Raw genomic sequence first — 17,892 nt, forward strand, 5'->3', positions numbered from 1 at the left:
CACTTAGGTCCTATATCCCCTCTACAGCAGAAAGAGAAACCCTGGCAATACTTACTTGTCCAGTCTTCTTCAAAGCAATGCAGGAAGTGGAATCCCACCATGATGAGGGCGTGCAAGGAAATGAGAGCTATGTACATCTGAAACAGGAAAGCAGTGCTGAGCCATTATAGGGAGAAGTCCTAACTATGCAGTCTCCTTGAACAGGCTACTCAGAACATGTGCTATAAGAACACTTTGCTAGGCTGAAGCCAGAAAAGTACCTGTGATTCCTCCAGCCCATAGGACCCTCCCCCCTGCCCCCCCATGTCCTGTTTTGAGTGGGAAGTAATCAGCAATTCTCCAGGAACACATGGAACCAGAACAGACACACAGCCTAAACAAAGGCATGACTCGGGCTGTGCGGGAGCACATAAGATCCGCTGCTACTTTTAACTTAGAAGGTCAGAGTGCCAACTGTTCTCCACCTACCTGCAGCTCAGAGCTTGAGGTCACCAGCAACACTGCCTTCTTGAGCTATGTGGGACTAATGCTTTGAGTGACACCTAGAACATAGCACTTGCCTCCAGCTACTCAAACCACATCAGCTTTCTACATGCACAAGTGAAAGACACTTGCTGAGCCAGAGAGATCCAGAGTGAGAAGGCAGAGAGCCACATAGGCAGGCAGTGTTCTCAACAGCAGCAAAAACTGCTAAGAGTGCTGAGATTTCCCAAAGAACAAGAGTTCTATTGCCTTGGGGAGGCAGGGCAGAATTCAGAAGCTGACTTACTGTAAACAGGACAAAGTACTTCTGGTTGTTCTCGCCGACACAGTTGTTGACCCAAGGACAGTGGTGGTCCATCTTGCGAATGCACCGTTTACAAACACTGAAATGACCATAATTCAGACTTTTAGAAGGAATTATCACCACACACAGTTTGAAAACAACCATCACACAAGTAACAAACCAGCAGGTCCAGGGTGACCCAGAGGAGAACATCGGAGCTGTGGCTCCAGCTCCACACCTCTGCGCAGCAGCAATAATTGCACTGGGCTTGTGCTGTAAGAAGTCTGGAAGGCAGAGTCAGGACCTCCAGGGTCAAGTCATTCCCCACAAGGGGTCAGAAGCTTCCAAGGCATCTGCACACATTAACAGGCTAGAACTGGCTCAGGCAAGAGGCTGTCTGAAGCCTCATGAAACTTAGTTGGGTTTCCTGAGGAGGCCAAGTAAGAGGAGTCTAGAAAATGTTACTCTAGGACAGGACATGGGGCTGGGAGGGTGGGTAGTTCTAGAAGCTCTACAAAGCACTAGCAGAGATGGAGTGTACTTTTTCAAGCTGTAGTTACTATAGTAGCTTGGCAGACTTGGGTCTGCTGGGCTACCTTAGTCACCCTGGTGGGTTCCTATCAGTTTGCCTCAGATGAGCAGAGGTTTCATACTGCTCTATGCTGCTCTTGTTCTTCCCCATCACTCCAAGGCATGCTGCCAACAAGCAATGCTCAGAAATGCTAGCCTGGTTCCATGATCTCCAGGAGCAGGAAGGCAAAGCAAGAAAAGGAAGTTCTACACAGATGCAGAAGGAAAACAGTCAGGACCAGCAACTCTACCACTTGTCTGTCTGCTCTGCCTCTTCTGTTACCAGTTCTAAAAATACACATGAAAACACATGTGAATTATGTACATAATACATCGATTAACACTTTTTGCACCCCCGCCTGCTGTGGGATGGTCTGTATGTCAAATGTGTTGCTCTGATTCGTTGCCCCGCCTGCAGGGCTACAACGGGTTCTCGACCACCCTAAGGAGGGAATGTAGGGACAGGAGATACAAAGGAAAACACACCAAGTCTAGATTCTGATCAAGGTGCCACTTTATTTCTCTTCCACAAAGGTTTATATAGTTCCGCAGGGTGGGGGGAGCAAGAAGCTGCCATCTGCATAAGGTGGGGCAAGCTAACAGGATGTTTACAGGGTGAGAGGGTCAAGGGCTCTGACTCAATGTCCTGTTGCTAGGCAACCTGACTGTACGCTGATCTAGTTCCCTGTCTTATCAGGGGTCTGTATTTTTCCACTAACTAGAGATTCTGTCCTTGTCCCTGACAACTCGTCAATAAATAAAACACTGATTGGCCAGTAGCCAGGCAGGAAGTATAGGCAGGACTAACAGAGAGGAAAATTGAGAGATCAGGAAGGCAGAGGGAGACACTACCAGCTGCCGCCATGACAAGCAGCATGTGAAGACGCTGGTAAGCCACGAGCCATGTGGCAAGGTATAGATTTATAGAAATGGGTTAATTTAAGATATAAGAACAGTTAACAAGAAGTCTGAGCCATTAGGCCAAACAGTTTAAATAATATAAGTGTCTGTGTGTTTATTTTATAAGTGGGCTGTCGGACTGCCGGGGCTTGGTGGGACCCAGAGAGAAAACTCTCCAGCTACAAATGGTGCCCAATGGCACCATTTCCACCTAAAACCTGAGAAAGATGATTCTGAAATGGAGCTAAAAACAGCTTACTAGTTGTCTCTCTTGGGTTGGTGGTGTGAGTGCGGGCTTGACCTACGCTATGCTACACAGGAGTGTCTCCAAGTAGCACACTATGCTGCTGTGTCATGGGTTTAGCCTTTGCTGGTATTAAAAAAAAAAAAAGGTTTCTGGGCTACAGGCTGCTTTGATAAAAGCATAGACCCACGATGGCTCCCAGAGCTGACGGTAAACGTACCACCGCCATGTTGGGAAGCTGAGGTGGGCAGAGCTCTAGGGTCCTTAATGCTCTTTTCATCTGAGGAACAAACTCCTGAGAGTATCCACTCCTTGTCTAGGCTCCAGAGCAGGTCCTTTTCCACCTTACTGACGTCTAGGGAGGCGTTCAAGTGCATGCCTGAGTCAGTGAGGGCTCCACTAGAGAGACACCAAGTGGCCTCTGGCTCTGCAGGCTACGGAGGTTTTAAACAAGTTCTCAAAGCAAACTGTCCTTCACACTGGAGTGGAAGAGCTGGGCTGGGTTTCACAAGGGGCTCAGGTGTGCTGGCAACCAGATTAGACAAGCACACGCTTGAGAGGGCAGGGGAAGTGACTGCAGTCCTCGAGGGCTGCACAAGTGGGTGGGTCCAGACGGTTCCCTGTTCCCAGGGGGATGAAATGCCAAAGCAGCGCCTCTCTTCTCCTTGGGCCAGAACGTGTCACATAGGGAAGGCAGGGCTGAAGAGACTGAGATAAGGCAACAGCCAAGTCACTGACTCCACCAAATGCCTACATGGAGGTATTTCCTGGTGCTGTGATTCCTAGACCCCCTCACTCCTCTCTTTTATTCCTCTGTTTAAACCAATGCTTCTCTTTCCCCTCCTACCACTTCCTTGCCACTTTTTAGCACTCAAACCTTAGAGACATTTACAAGTTCTTTGGCTTATATTCATTAACACATCTGCTCTTGGGTTGTGTTCCATTTCCAGGAGGCATAAGGACCCATCTTTGGTGTGTATCCTTTAAGCAGCTCACATAAACAAGCTCTCTTACCTATCCTGGGTTCTGGACCAACATTAGAGACATAACCATGTCTCACAGGAACTATTTCTCTCCTTGCACTTATCACAGTCTTAAGTATCCCACCCTGCCTGGGTGGAGAGACTCTGGGCTGAGGGCTGTTTCTAGCCCACCACTATAAGCTAGAGTTGAGCCCAAGGCTTAGCCTGGCTGGGTCTGAGCATGAGGGCTACAGCTCAGACAAGATAAGCAGATCTAGAAAATGGGTGGAAACACAATGGAGTAGGGTAAAAGGCCTAGAGAGCCAAGGTTTCATATACAGGTCTTCATCATATACCTCACTGACTGACAAAATTGTAGGCAAACTAATACCATCTTACACTCTAGCCTAAAACAGTTCTGAAGAGACAGTGCAGCCAAGTTAAGAACAGAACAGAGATCTGAGGACCAATCTCCATTTTGTGTGAGGTGAAGAAACAGGCCCTCCAAATAAATCTGGGCCCTCGTCCGCCCCTCAGGTGAACACCAGGTCACATGAAGATGTGTTTGGTGACAGTGAGGGCTGGAAGACTAAGCAAGAGGAGTCTGTCAGGGTTCTAGGAAGCTGATGAGGGCTCAGCCTCAATGTGTATGTTGGAGGGTGGTATAGGGAGTACAGGGTGTGAGGCCTAACCAAGGCTAGGCTTTGCTTCCCCTGGGAACCTATCACGTAAGCCCAAGGCCTTGGCTCTATATTAACATAAACCCATACAGGTTTCTACAGCCTTCCCTGGTCCTTACAAATGGGAGGACTCTAACAGAATGAAAGCAGCCTGGGGTTACAGGGCTTCTCCTGGAAGGAAAGGCCCGTCTACAGATGCAGGGCTAGAAGGCATACTCTAGATCGGTGATCCTCAACCTGTGGGTTGCTACCCCTTGGAGGGGGTGTCAAACGACCTTTTCACAGGGGTTGCATGTCAGATATCCTGCATATCAGACATTTGCATTAAGATTCATAATTAGCAAAATTACAGTTATGAAATAGCAATGAAAATAATTTTATGGTTGGGTGTCACCATGACATGAGGAAACTGTATTAGAGGGTTGCAGCATTAGGAAGGTTGAGAACTACTGCTCTAGATGGAAGGTTTATGTGTGGCTACAATCCCCACCAGAGTTCTGGGAATGGAGACAATATCAACCTCTACAGACTCCAGAAATAGGTCCATGTGTGGACCTCTACCCGAGGACAACATACACACATCTCTCTCTAACCAGGACCAGGTAACAACCTCTGGGCAAACAGACCATCAAAAAACCAATCTGTATCATGTTTTAGGAACCCTGCTTATCCTAACCAGGGTTCTGTGACAGCCTGGGCCACCATGCACCATCACAAAACAGCAGCTGGCAGCACACATTTTTGGGGGCAGACACAGGCAATTCAGCACCCTCACTAGGTTACTCTGAACCAGCAGCTCTTGCTTTGTACGAACTGTTAACTAGCACTTGGATGCTCACTTTGGATCACTTTGCGGGGGAGGTGAAGAGGTGTGGTAGCTGTATTAAAGAAAACACCAGGTGCTGGGCCATAGCGAAGAAAGGAACCACTGCGGTGGCATGAAAGCTGTTTCCTAACAAAGTTAATCCTCTGGTTTCTGGCCCAGCCTTTACAAACTGTGCATATCTCTAACCCCTACACATGGTTCCATCACTAGCTTTCACTTATTGCTGGCCACTCACAGCTATTTACATTAAATCCTCACAATGAGGAAGGAACCACCCCTGTTTACAGAGGAGAAAAGTGTGCCCCACAGAGACGAAGACTTGGCTTGAGAATTGCACTGAACTTAGGTCAGGCCTCCAGGGTGGCAGAAGGGTAATAAATGCCACCTCAAGCACAAGGAGCAAACTTCAACAGACCTCAAAGGCAAGTTAACCCAAGACAGAAGTCCTCAGTAAAAGCAATGTTTCTCAATCAAACACTTAAACAGCTGCCATTGTGTGAATCACTTTCAAGTTGGAGTTCTAGGTAAAGTCAGAGCCCCACAAGGACTGAGAGGCAGAACAGGCAGGATCCAGACCTGTCTCAAGTATCCACTTGACCTTCAAACAGTCACTTGATATGAGGCTAGCTTCCCCATCTGGGGCATCCAGTGGTGGCCATGAAGATGGAAATAAGATTGGTGGTGAGGAGAGAGGGTAGACTGCGGTTCCTGGGACAGAGCAGGGACTGGGGAGCTGACTAACATCTGGATGATAGAGACAGAGCGTTTCATAAGGCTGCACAGAAAAGACCTTTCAGCCACGCAGTGATCTCTTGTTCATGCACAGTCTCTCTACCTGCAGTGTCTCAGGCTAGCAAAGCTCACTCCTCCAAACATACGGCATGTTTGCTGTTGTGACATTGGAGGTCTCTGTAATTTGCCATTTATAGATCCCTGTAATGAAAAAATGCAATTTTGAACAAGATACCTTCTCATAAGGAGACTCAAAGAACCTTGATACGATCAGAATACCTGTAACAGCTCAGAGGGAAAAGAGACGTCTGTTTGAGAGCCGTTCTTGTCACAAGCTCTGCAAGTGTTGCTTCAAGGAAAGTCCGAGAGATGCCTTTGTCTCAAGTACTGTACGCTCACAGGTTTGCCCAAGCCGTGAGATTATCAGGAAATCAGGAGTCCCTCCACCTTACATACACTGAAACAGAGGCTGCATCAGGCGTCCCTCCCCCAGTCCAATGCCTTTTCCACCGAGTGGTCACTCCTTGCCTGTGTGGGACCCTCAGAAGTCCCGGTGATGGCCGGGCGCTGAGGAGAGAGCACGCACGGTACCTGCAGTGGTGGGCCCGATCGGGCTTGATGCTGCAGCACTTGGGGCACTTGTACACCACCTGCCCAGGCTTCAGTTGAAGGCTCTCGATGAACTCTTTAGTGGCATTTCCTTTGGGCACTGCCCCCTAAGAGAAGAGGGAAGGCATCAGTGTCAGCTGTCATTCTGTAGTGGAGGCAATCACGACAAAGCCTCCCCTCCCCCCAGGCCCTGTGTTCCAAATCACATCAATACAAAGAATTTTCCCAAGGAATTGCTGTTGTATGATATTTTGTTTGTATTCTGACAAATAAAGCTTGCCTGGATATCAGGGGGCAGAGTTAGCAACTAGTTAACCATAGAGGCCAGGCAGTGGTGGTACACACCTTTAATCCTAGCACTTAGGAAGACAAAGCAAAAAGATCAGAGAAGCAGAGCAACCAGCCACCAGAAACTTCTTACCTCTACGAATCCTCAGACCAAATGGGGGATCCTGTCTCTACCAATCCTCAAACTGAATGGGCCAAGATCCTGTCTCCACCTGCCTTATTTATATTCCTGTCTCCACCTCCTGAGTGCTGGGATTAAAGGTGTGAGCCACCACCACCTGGCTCTGTTTCTCTTTTAGATTGGTTCAATCTCTTGTAGCCCAGGGTGGCCTTGAACTCCTGCTTCCTCCTCCCAACTAGGTATTAAAGGTGTGTGACACCACTGCCTGGCCTCTATGGTTAACTAGTGGCTAGCTCTGCCCTCTGATATACAGGCTAGCTTTGTCAGAATACAAAGAAAGTATCATACAACAAATTGCTACTAGGTCACACTGACCCCATGGTTAATTTCTTACTTTCATTTGTTAATACTGTTTGTGTTGATCTATTATTTCCCCCCTGGGAATATCACAGTAGTAGTTTGGCTCACTGACTATGATTTCTGGGAAGAGCACTGACTTTGGGAGAGTCCATTGGTGAGTGCCATATCCCACAGCTCACCTCTCCCATGCCAAAATGTGGTGCTTGACATTCACTGGGGTCTGTTTTGCATTATTATTATTATTATTATTTTAACCTAAATGACTATTCTGAAGAGCCATGGCCCTTGGGTATCTAACATGTTATTTCATGCTGGTAATACACAAATACTTGGTACTCTGGTTCTAGAGTCTGCTTGGACTCCACACACATCTGGACAGAAGGACCAACTTGAACAGGGTCTCAATAGCCAGTGCCACCAAGTACCTACCTGGAGCTAAGCCCTGGGCTCACCACTCATTACTCACTATGGACTCAGTCTCCAGGACTCACATTGTTTTTCCTCCCATGTGTCCACCTCCTGCTTACTTCCCCAACAGGTGCAAGGGTTTGTGTGATGTAGAAGTTACTGTGTTAAGAGATCAGAGGAAGCCAGTCAGTGGTGGTGCACACCTTTAATCCCAGCACTTGGGAAGCAGAGGCAGATGCATCTCCAAGTTCAAGGCCAGCCTGGTCTACAGAGTGAGTTCCAGGACAGACAGGGCTACCCAGAGAAACCCTGTCTCAAAAAATCCAGAGAGAGACAGATAGATAGATAGATAGATAGATAGATAGATAGATAGATAGATAGATAGATAGATAGATAGAGAGAGAAGGGGGCAGGTATCAGAGGAAACAGCAGCCAATAACTAATAACCAGGGGATGGAAGCTTCAAGACACTAATGTCTACTGGCTGCTGGAAATGGAAGGGCATGCTCCAGACAGAACCATGGGAAAGGGGGAACTGCAGAGCCCATGCCAGGCCACAGGCTGGGAGGGGTTTCTTTCTAGGTGGCCCGAAGTCATCAGTGTTACAGGCAGAAGCTTAGGCCCCTGTGCTCTGTGAGCCAGATAAGAAAATGGATGGACAGAGTGACTACTGACGGTTCACGAAGTGAAGGGAAGCTCAGACATGAGACATGACAAAGCATATGGAGCAGAACTAGCGTCAACTGTGGTCGGGGTGATGACAGAAGGAGAGAAGATAAACACCAACAAGGGATGAACTTTCAGGTGCTGGTAACTTGTAAGCCATGCAGAGTACCAGAGGCAAGGTGGGAAGGAGCTGACCAGGAGAGCCGGTGTCAGCCATGTACCTGGGAAAAGGTGTCCAGCAGAATGGCTGGGAACACAGATCAAGAAGAAAAGAGCAGTCAGTGGCACAGCACAGGGTGCTAACTAGGCCTGCTTGAAGCCTAAGTTCCACACTTGACACTGGTGCAGCAACACAGGTGCCATCACTGGGCCTCTGCTTTCTAACAGTGAGCCGGGACCCACTTATCCTCGCCTGGAAGGAAGGTGAGGGCTACAGCACACAGCGAGTTTACGGGAGGCACTTGGATGTACTCTGCACAGCTGAGCGCTCAGGATATGATCACTCCCGTTTGGAGTCCGGTACTGCACCAAAGCTGCGGAGCTCTACAGAATGCCCAGACTCTCAGCAGTTCTGCTGTGCAAAGACAGCAAGGAGCAAAACAAAGCCTGGACACCTCTGCTGCACAACATCTTCAATAGGGAGTTGGATGTGGAGAGAGTGTGGATGACCGGGCTTCACACAGAGCACCACTCTGCCCACCCCCCAAAGCTGACAAACTTCAACAGCCAGTGCGGCAGAAGGGACAAGAACTGATTGTCAGGATCTATCCTATGGAAAAACTTTAGGAGGGGAATACCACTAAAGAAATGCCAAGATGCATACAAGTTGTAGTTTGCTTTTGTCAAGGAGATATTTCACAGGGAGAAGACTCCAGCTAAAGTAACTGCAGATACCGGCTAAGCAACAGTTCTATCCTGCAAAGAGAGGCTATGTTAGGAGCTGCAGGGTACACAGACACAGATGCAGTGAGGCAGGCTAGGGGAGTACCTAGTGAAGGTACCAGCCCCCAGAATTTTCTGTAAACCTTAGAGAGCCCACACAGGGCTGCTAGAGGAAGCCCCTTTGTAAGAGTAACAGGAGTCTCATGTAAATATTCTCATTATTGTTTATTAGTCAGCTGGTAATTATAGCTTTCCTGAAAGTGTGCCTCTCTGGTGTGCTTCCAATTGCATAAACCTCCCAGAAGACTAGCTCCCATCAGGGCAAGACCCCACCTGCCCAGCCACCTGAGCCAGTCCCAGCCAAGGACCAGCTGCTGGCCCCTGGTAAGGATCCTGTGATGCAAGTGCCACCCCAGAATTGGCTATTCCACACCTGCCTGCTTCAGTCTAAGGCCTGGAAGCTGTTCCTACCTCCTGGTGAGGAATTCTGTGTTTTGTTAAGTGTAGTCCTTGCTTGGTGCAGGGCATGGGTAGGAACTCAGTGCCTGAGACACTCTTTCCACTCTCATCCTTACCCACCTCATGGGAATGTCCTGAAGCTGCAGATCCCTGGAGCCTGCATATTCAAACACACTGAGTTTTCTTCTCATTTCTAAAGTGATAAATATTTCTTTATGTTTTTTAAAAAGGAAATACAGATAAGAAAAGGGAAAAGGAGGAAGAAGTCTTGGTGGACTCTTTCATAGAGCAAAGGGAAACAATGCCTTCTGGGAATTGAGCTAAGTTTTAATCTAGTCTTTAAGATTAGAAGTCAAAAACAAAAATATTAAGGAAATGAAAACCTAATTGACCTTTGAAGCATTGTTATGTGGAATTGAGTGGGACTTTTGAGGCCTTTCTTCCAGAAAACAAGGACTTGGTTGTCAGGCCTATATTAGGCCTAAACCTTGGTGCCATGTATTTGTACTTAAATCATTTCAATGGAAAGTGTCTTAGTGATTGGAACTTCTAGTGCAGTTTGGAGTTCTTCCATTTGAAAAATGTGATATTTGCATGGGATTGTTTGAATCTTGTTTTCTAGTCCCTCCCCATCACCATCCTCATAGTCTGAAGGTAGATTTTTCTCTTGATAAAGGAACAAAAAAGTGAACATCTTGTTTGTAAATTGGTATCTAGTAACTAGTGGTAAACTTGAAATGGTAGAATTCTTTAAAGCCTAATTCTAGGTAGCCTTAGGAAAATGTATCTTAATTATTTTTGTACCTGTATTCACCTTGATTTTTTCAAATATTTTAAGTTATATTTTCTTTTTCAGAGCTGCTTCTTATTTGGGGCTACTTTTTTTTTTTTTCTTTTTTTTAAATTGAGGCGAAATTTATAAAAGGGTACATTGTTTTGATGCGACTTTTTACAACTGTGGCTGGATGTCTTTCTTTAGTCTTCCAAGAAGGGCCATTTTACTTTTTTAGAGTTACTTTTTAAAGTCATGAGGTCAACAACTTGGACTACTATGCATGTAAGTGCTAATGCAAATTAAAGCCCAAGTTGACCTCCAGCAGCAGTTCATTCTATGCTGACAGTGAGAGAACACTTTGCCTGTTAGGATACTGTTACTCGTGGACTGAAATGCTGAAGAAACCCCTCCCCCTATTTTGTTTTTTGCAAAAATCAAGGTATATTCTAGGGTTTCCTGGTTGACCTCAACAGATAAACTGAGCTGATAGTCTTAGTTCAGAAATGATCTGAATGTAGATTTACAGTCTACGCGTACAGCTGGCTAAGTGAGATCGCTTTCACGGTTCTGCATGTATCCCATTGGCTCCCCATTAGTTACTGAACTTTTAAAACTGGTATTGTAACATTAAAAAAAAATATCTCTTACATTCTAAGAGACAAACTTTTGCTGAACCTCACAGCCAGAGTGAATCATATACCTTGAAGTTACTTAAGATTTAAGACTGCTAGCCACCTATGTATTCAAACTGTTAGCTTAACCTGACTTTAAGAGAACAATGTAACAATATCAGTTGCCTTGGATATCCCATATGATCCACTTTTACAACTTAAGCTAATGCATAGCTGCAATCTTATGTACTCTTCCATGTCCCAGATCCCGTAATACATGTGTATCATTTGCTGAAAGCAAATACAGAAGTTGAAAGCAACTTCCTAGAATCTACCATAAATGTTGAAATCAATTATTTAGTGGTATTGGTTGATAAAAAATGATGCTTGCTATTGAAATCAACCATTTATGGATATTGGTTGATAAACACTGTTTACTATTTAAATCAACCATTTATAAGTATTGGTTGATAAGCAATGATGTTTGCTACTGAAATCAACCATTTATGGGTATTAATTGATAAACAATGATGTTTGCTATCTGGGTCATTTGGAATCCACTGGAGCCAGGGATTTAATCCCTTGTAAAACTCTGTTAAAGATTTCTGTAAAGTATCCCATTTCTTTCCCATGTGATATTTTCTGTTCTGTTCAATAAATGCAGAGTGGAAAAAAAAAAAAAGAAAGAAAGAAAAGGGAAAAGGAAAAAACAGATTTGATCACCCAAGAGGAGTATTACCTACACTGTGAAGCATATATGTCACACAAATCTTAAAATGTCTTATAATAAAAAACCCAGAGCCAGATATTGGGGTGAAAGCTGAAAAATCAGAAAGCAAAACAGCCAGCCCACTAGCTTACTTCTACAAAATCCTCAAGGGAGTGAGTTCCCGTTTCCTCAGGCCTTACATACCTTTCTGTGTCCTGCCATATCATTTCCTGGGGTTAAAGGCGTGTGTCACCACTGCTTGGCTCTGTTTCTCTCATGTAGCCCAGTGTGGCCTTGAACTCAGAGATCCAGATGGATCTTTGCCTCCCAAGTGACAGGATTAAAAAAAAGTGTGTGCCACCACCTGACCTCTATGTTTAATCTAGTGGCTGGCTCTGTCCTCTGATCCTCAGGAAAGTTTTATTGGGGTACACAATATATCACCACACATATATTAGTCTTTTCTTTTGGTACAACAGTAGGCTGAAAACACTTAAAACCACAGTTGCAAAACATGAATCAGCCTCATCACAAAGTCAGGTAAAACATGGCTGACTAAGTCCACAGGACAGCATAAAGCTGCTGGAGGTTTCCTGCCCTGGGCATGGCATAGCTCTCTACCCTCTTGCTCAGTGGTATCCTGGCTGCCACATGTTATCCAGGCTAGAAATCTAGAGGCCACCTTCAGTTCTTCTGAGTTTAGTACATCCTGTATCCCCTCTGCTGGGCTACTTCTACCTAAGTCTGAACCCTAAAACTGTCCTCAATCCCATGCTCCCCTCCATATCACTATAACAGGCTTTCTTGGCCCTGACTGCCTCTGATTACTTCCAGGGCAAACATTCTAAATTGTAAATGGCCACATGATTCCTGGCATAAAGCGTTCATTAGCTCCCTGGTGACCATGGATCAGAGTCTGAACTCTTGGGCTGGGTACACAGGCCACACCTGACCCTGGCCCCAAACTAGTTCTGGGTCCTTCCTGACACAGTGCTGCCCTGTATATGCCTTGACTTTTGCAAAGGCACTACATACATCTCAAGCTTCTTTTCTGCCCCCAGAACATGTTAGCACCATCTGAAGCCCTCTAAGAAGCTTGGCAGGCAGTAGTCAAAGTCCTCTGTACCCATTTCAAAACCACTGGAGCTCCTTCTGTCTTCTTCCTGACAGCCTAAAAGTCACATCACCCACAGCAGGACCCATAGGCAACCTTGATTCCCACAGTCTAAACTGGTATTCTAACACATAACATATAATTATATATTGCATCTCCAACATGACTGTGAATTCCCAAGAAGATGATGTCTTTCAACCTATAGCTTAGGAAATTGCTCAGAGCCTGGTATTAGGCCTGCATTCAATACACCCAAGCCAGACAATAATGATACAACAGACAAGTTATTGAAGCTTATACAGTTCAGGCACAGTCCCAAATGCTTAATGACTAAAAACATTTGGCAGTTAATTCTGACAATAAATCTATGAGGCAGAGACTATGTAATCCCTCATTTTATAGTAGAAGTGAGTGGAGCAGAGTCACACAGCTCCTAAGACAATATTGGTTAAGGGTCAGCAGATTGCAGATCCAGGCCCATGCAATAGTCAAGGCACAAACATATTTATCAGGTAGTTCTAAGAGACTTGGAAAAGTTTTCTTTTTCTGTATTGCTTTGATGCTATCACACTCTACTGCCAATGACTGTAGTAGGTGAATATGAAGATTAAAACAAGACAGTGAGGTTTGTTTCAATGTCTATAATAGGGCGCACGAAAGGAAAGCAGTGGAGATAAACTCCCAACAAGAGATTGAATTTGAAGAAGAAAGAGGAGGAGAGGGGAAGAGAAACAGAGGCAGCACAGGTGGATCTCTATGCGTTCAAAACCAATCTGGTCTATAAAGTGAGTTCCAGGCCTGCCAGGGCTACACAATGAGACCCTATTGCAAAAGAGAGAAAAAGAGATGGGGCTGGAAAAATGGCTCAGGGGTTAAAAGTACTTGCTGCTCTAGCAGAGGATCTGAGTTCAGCACCCACAAAAAGTGGCTCACACCACCTATTAACTCTAGCTCCGGGGGGAATCCAACACCTCTAGCCTCCACAGGCACTGGCACAAATGTGTACACACCCACTTAGACATACATACACATAATTAAAAATAATAAATGCCTTTGAAAAGAAAGAAATGTATTATTAATTCTTTCAAATGCTATCAAGGACTTGGCATTGCTGTCCACTTGCAGCAAGAGGAACGAGAGGTACCGTTGTATCTCAAGGGAAGAAACGCCCCTCACAGCTAGCACCCCCAGGAAAAGAGTGGCCACCATCTGTGTATAAAGAGTGGAGGTAGGTGACCCACAGGTAGGATCCTATCCCCCTCTCTGGAGCAAGGAGGGCTTCCTTCTTCTTTTGTAGATTGTTCAGAGGCAAGTGTGAAGAGCCCCTTGACACAAAGAGAATGTTGAACTCCACAGTGACCCTGGATGACCCCACCCAGCTAAGGGAACACACCAGAATAACATCTCCACAAAGGAATACCAGGTAAATTAAACTGAGCCCCAATGTTTCCAAGGATGACTTGGACAGTGGAGACTAAAAGTGGTCTGAGACAGTGTTCACAGGGTAGGACCTGAAGGGAGACACTGGCAGACAGATTAGTTTTCTTCCTTAGTGTGGTCAAATTGAGCAGATTTGTATGATACCTTTCCTCAGCTCTCAGATTTGAAATAATTCATGGGTTAATAAATGATTAGGCCCAAGGAAAGGAGAGGCAGGAAGCGCCGACCACAAGGAGTCATGCAATTGTAGCAACTGTGCAGTGTGTGGCTTTGAACTTCCTGGCAGTGGGGACTGTGCCTCAGTTTTCAGCGTCTTCTGGGAAAGATATTGACTGTCCCAGAATGCAGAACCAGAATGAATCTGGAGCTGGAAAGAAGTGGTGGAGAAAGCAAGGTGGTGGGGATGTAGGAAGGACTATCTTCAAGGGTGCCTCCTCTAGAAACCATAGGCATATGGGCAACTTCTTCATGTAACTTGCTTGTGCTCCAGGACCTGCTTGGGCCCAATCACATATATACCACTTCCATTTGATAATGGATGACTGCTGTGCAGTCCTACTTTATGACTTGGTGGGTCAGAGAATACCCAGCTCATGATAGGCAGCTCAGGTTGCATGATAATCTGGTAGCTCACTGACTTAGGGTTTCCACTGCTGTGAAGAGACACCATGACCATGGCAACTCTTATAAGGGAAAACATTTAATTGGGGTGGCTAGCTTACAATTCAGAGGTTCAGTTCATTATCATCATGGTGGGACATGGCAGTGTGTGTGTGGGCAGATGTGGTACTGGAGAAGTAGCTGAGATTCCTACATCTTGCAGGCAATAAGAAGTGGTCTGAGATACCGGGCGGTACCTTGAGCATATATGAAACCTCAAAGCCTGCCTCCACAAGGACACTCTTCCTTCAACAAGGCCATATATACCCACTCCAACAAAGCCACACCTCCTAACAGTGCCACTCCCTTTGGGGGGCATTTTCTTTCAAACAACCACACTCACTGTCATTCAGTTTCCACTAAGGTCCAATAGGCCAAGAGCTGTCCCTCAAAGGGAGAATAGTTGTCTACAGATGATAGTAGAGCCTTGCTCCAAAATCCCAAAGGTGTCCTCTGTGTAATATGTGGCTTTGAACTTCCTGGCAGTGGGGACTGTGCCTCAGTTTTCAGCGTCTTCTGGGAAAGACACTGACTGTACCAGAATGCAGAACCAGAATGTATCTGGAGCTGGAAAGGAAGTGGTGGATTCACTGCCAAAGGCTCCAAAACACATCCCTACCTACCACTACCTCTTCGATTACTGTAGGTCTCCTGGATCACAGAACCCATATGGTAGAGCAGTATGCACAGCAGCCTTTCTCCTATTCCAGGCCCTACTCAAAGCCAGCAACTTTCTGAGTCACTTAGTACATGGACTCTAGTAACACACCAAAAAGGACAATGTGTTGTCTTCAGAATCATATTGTCACAATGAAAGTTGCACTTCTTTCTTGGTGGTAGGAGGGGTCAGGTGCAATAAATTATCCTTCACCCTAGAAGGAATATCTCTATGTGTTCCGTACTACCAGATTCCTAGAAATTTCACTGATGTAGAAGGCCCTTGAATTTTGGTTGGATTTATTACTTATCCTCTGATGTCCATATGTGTTACCAACAAGTCTAAAGTGCTACCTCCGGCTTACTTGGTCCAATCAGCATGTCATCAATACTTTGGGCCAGTGTGATATTTTGTGGAAAAAACAGATGTTCAAGCTCCCTTTGAACTAGGTTATGACACAGGGATAGTAAACAACCGGGCTGGAGAGATGGCTCAGCGGTTAACAGCACTGGCTGTTCTTCCAGAGGTCCTGAGTTCAATTCCCAGCAACCACATGGTAGCTCACAACCACCTCTAGTAGAATCTGATACCCTCTTCCGGCATAAAGTTGTATTTGCAGATAGAGCACTCATCTACATAAGATAAATAAATAAATCTTAAAAAAAAAAAAAGAAAGAAAGTTAACAACCCTTGAGGCCTTGAGGTAAAACTGCAAAGGGATATTGATGGTCTGGCCAGCTGAAAGTCAATTGCTTCTGGTGGTTGTGGTGATATTTTGTGTATGCTCTAACAAATAAAGCTTGCCTGAAGATCAGAGGGCAAAGCCAGCCATTAGTTAGCCATAGAGGCCAGGCAGTGGTGGCACACACTTTTAATCCCAGCACTTGGGATCTTATGCCTTTGCTCCCAGTATTTGGGAGGCACACATGCCTTTAATCCCAGTACTAGGGAGGTGGAGACTGGAAGTGATATGGCTGGGCGGAGAGAGGAATATAAGGCGGGAGGAGACAGGAGCTCAGGTTCTTTCAGGCTGAGGATTTTGTAGAGGTAAGAACTAGTGGCTGGCTACTCTGCTTCTCTGATCTTTCAGCTTTCACCCTGATATCTGACTCCAGGTTATTGTTAAGACCAATTAAGATTCATGCTACAGGGGGTCCTTACAGACAGGTACTGAGAAGAAGGCATTGCTAGATCAAAAGCTGCATATCACACACCAGGAGATGTGTTAACTGGCTCAAGTAAGGACACCACATGTGGTACATCAGCTGCAGTCAAAATCACTTACTTGATTAAGTTGGTGATAGTCAACTATTGTTCTCCATAATCTCTTTTGCACAGGTCAAATAGGAGAGTTAAAAGATGACGTGGTAGGAACCACCACTCCTGTATCTTTCATGTCCTTGATGGTGGCACTAATTTCTGCAGTTCCTCCAGAGATACTGGTTTGGGTTCACTATTTTCCTTGCAACTCCAATGGATTCCATTTGGCTTTTCAACCATAATTGCTCTCACTCCACAGGTTAGAGAACCAATGTAGGAATTCTGCCAACTCCAGTATATCTAACCCAATGATAGATACACTCTGGAACTGGGGAAATAACCACAGGATGAGTTCCTGTGGAATCATTCCAGATTTCCAGAACATAGCAAAGTGCTATGGGTGACATCACTCAACCTCAGAGTGGGCAAGAAGAGCACACAGCATGATCCGTTCTCATCACACACCTCCAGCCCAGAGTATGAGGGAGGCGTCCATGTGCCTCTTGGTCCAGCTGTCCTCTCTCTGTTGAAAGGCCTGTTTCTTCCCCAATTTCAAATGGTACCATTTTTGCTTTTCATACACTTGGAAGTAATTTCTCTTTTCCCCTTGCTGTGTGGATTCAACTACTGCTGTGCTCGAGTCAACAACTAACTGATGGATGGTCCAGAAAGCCGTCATGGCTTAACTGCTCTGGTGTGACATCTGGAGTGAAAAGGTACAAGTTGGAAATGGTACAGTAACTACCTAGTGGCCGACCGTGATACCTCTTCTCCTGCCTTCCCTCCTCTACCTCCCCCCGCACCCCTTTCAGTGCTAACCAAAATGACATAACGCAAATGCTGTTTAAATTATGGACAATACAAATTCTTGAGATATAAAATATCATCTCCTCTCCATTAGGAAACTTCCCAGAACACACCGTGACTCCACACTAGAAACAGATTCCATTTGCTGATTAACAAGAAGTCCTTAGCTGATCTGTGTTTGACCTGAGATCTGGACTCCAGACTATGCTTCCTAGGAGCTAGTGTGCCCTGGTGGTACCTTGCAGGCCTTACTTCTACAGCTCCACTTCACTGTTTTACACAGGGGGTTTCATAAGTCATCACGTGCTTCAGACAGAAGCATGAAGATCCTGTGATGGGGCTTGTTTTGAAATGTTTGCCGCACTCATGGTAGTTCTACGGCAGA

General features: G+C 45.7%; 1 protein-coding gene across 6 annotated transcripts in view; it reads right to left on the reverse strand.

Annotated features, from left to right (window-relative positions):
• Nucleotides 1-17,892, reverse strand: part of Zdhhc3 (zDHHC palmitoyltransferase 3) — a 52,098-nt gene that overhangs the window by 15,553 nt on the left and 18,653 nt on the right. For 5 of the 6 annotated variants that reach the window (XR_013052526.1, XR_013052525.1, XM_006990796.4 and 2 more), the window contains exons 3-5: nucleotides 6,272-6,396; nucleotides 770-866; nucleotides 56-137 (exon numbers count right to left, since the gene is read on the reverse strand). Coding sequence is in view for 4 of the 6 variants with exons in the window: in XM_006990796.4 (XP_006990858.1) it covers nucleotides 56-137; nucleotides 770-866; nucleotides 6,272-6,396 (304 nt within the window). In the remaining 2 variants the exon portion in view is untranslated. Of the gene's footprint in view, nucleotides 1-55; nucleotides 138-769; nucleotides 867-5,783; nucleotides 5,882-6,271; nucleotides 6,397-17,892 lie in introns of all 6 variants that reach the window. The other variant, XM_076575532.1, reaches the window with a different exon arrangement.

The sequence above is a fragment of the Peromyscus maniculatus genome, chromosome 7, assembly GCF_049852395.1.
Source record: "Peromyscus maniculatus bairdii isolate BWxNUB_F1_BW_parent chromosome 7, HU_Pman_BW_mat_3.1, whole genome shotgun sequence".
Taxonomy (NCBI): domain Eukaryota; kingdom Metazoa; phylum Chordata; class Mammalia; order Rodentia; family Cricetidae; genus Peromyscus; species Peromyscus maniculatus.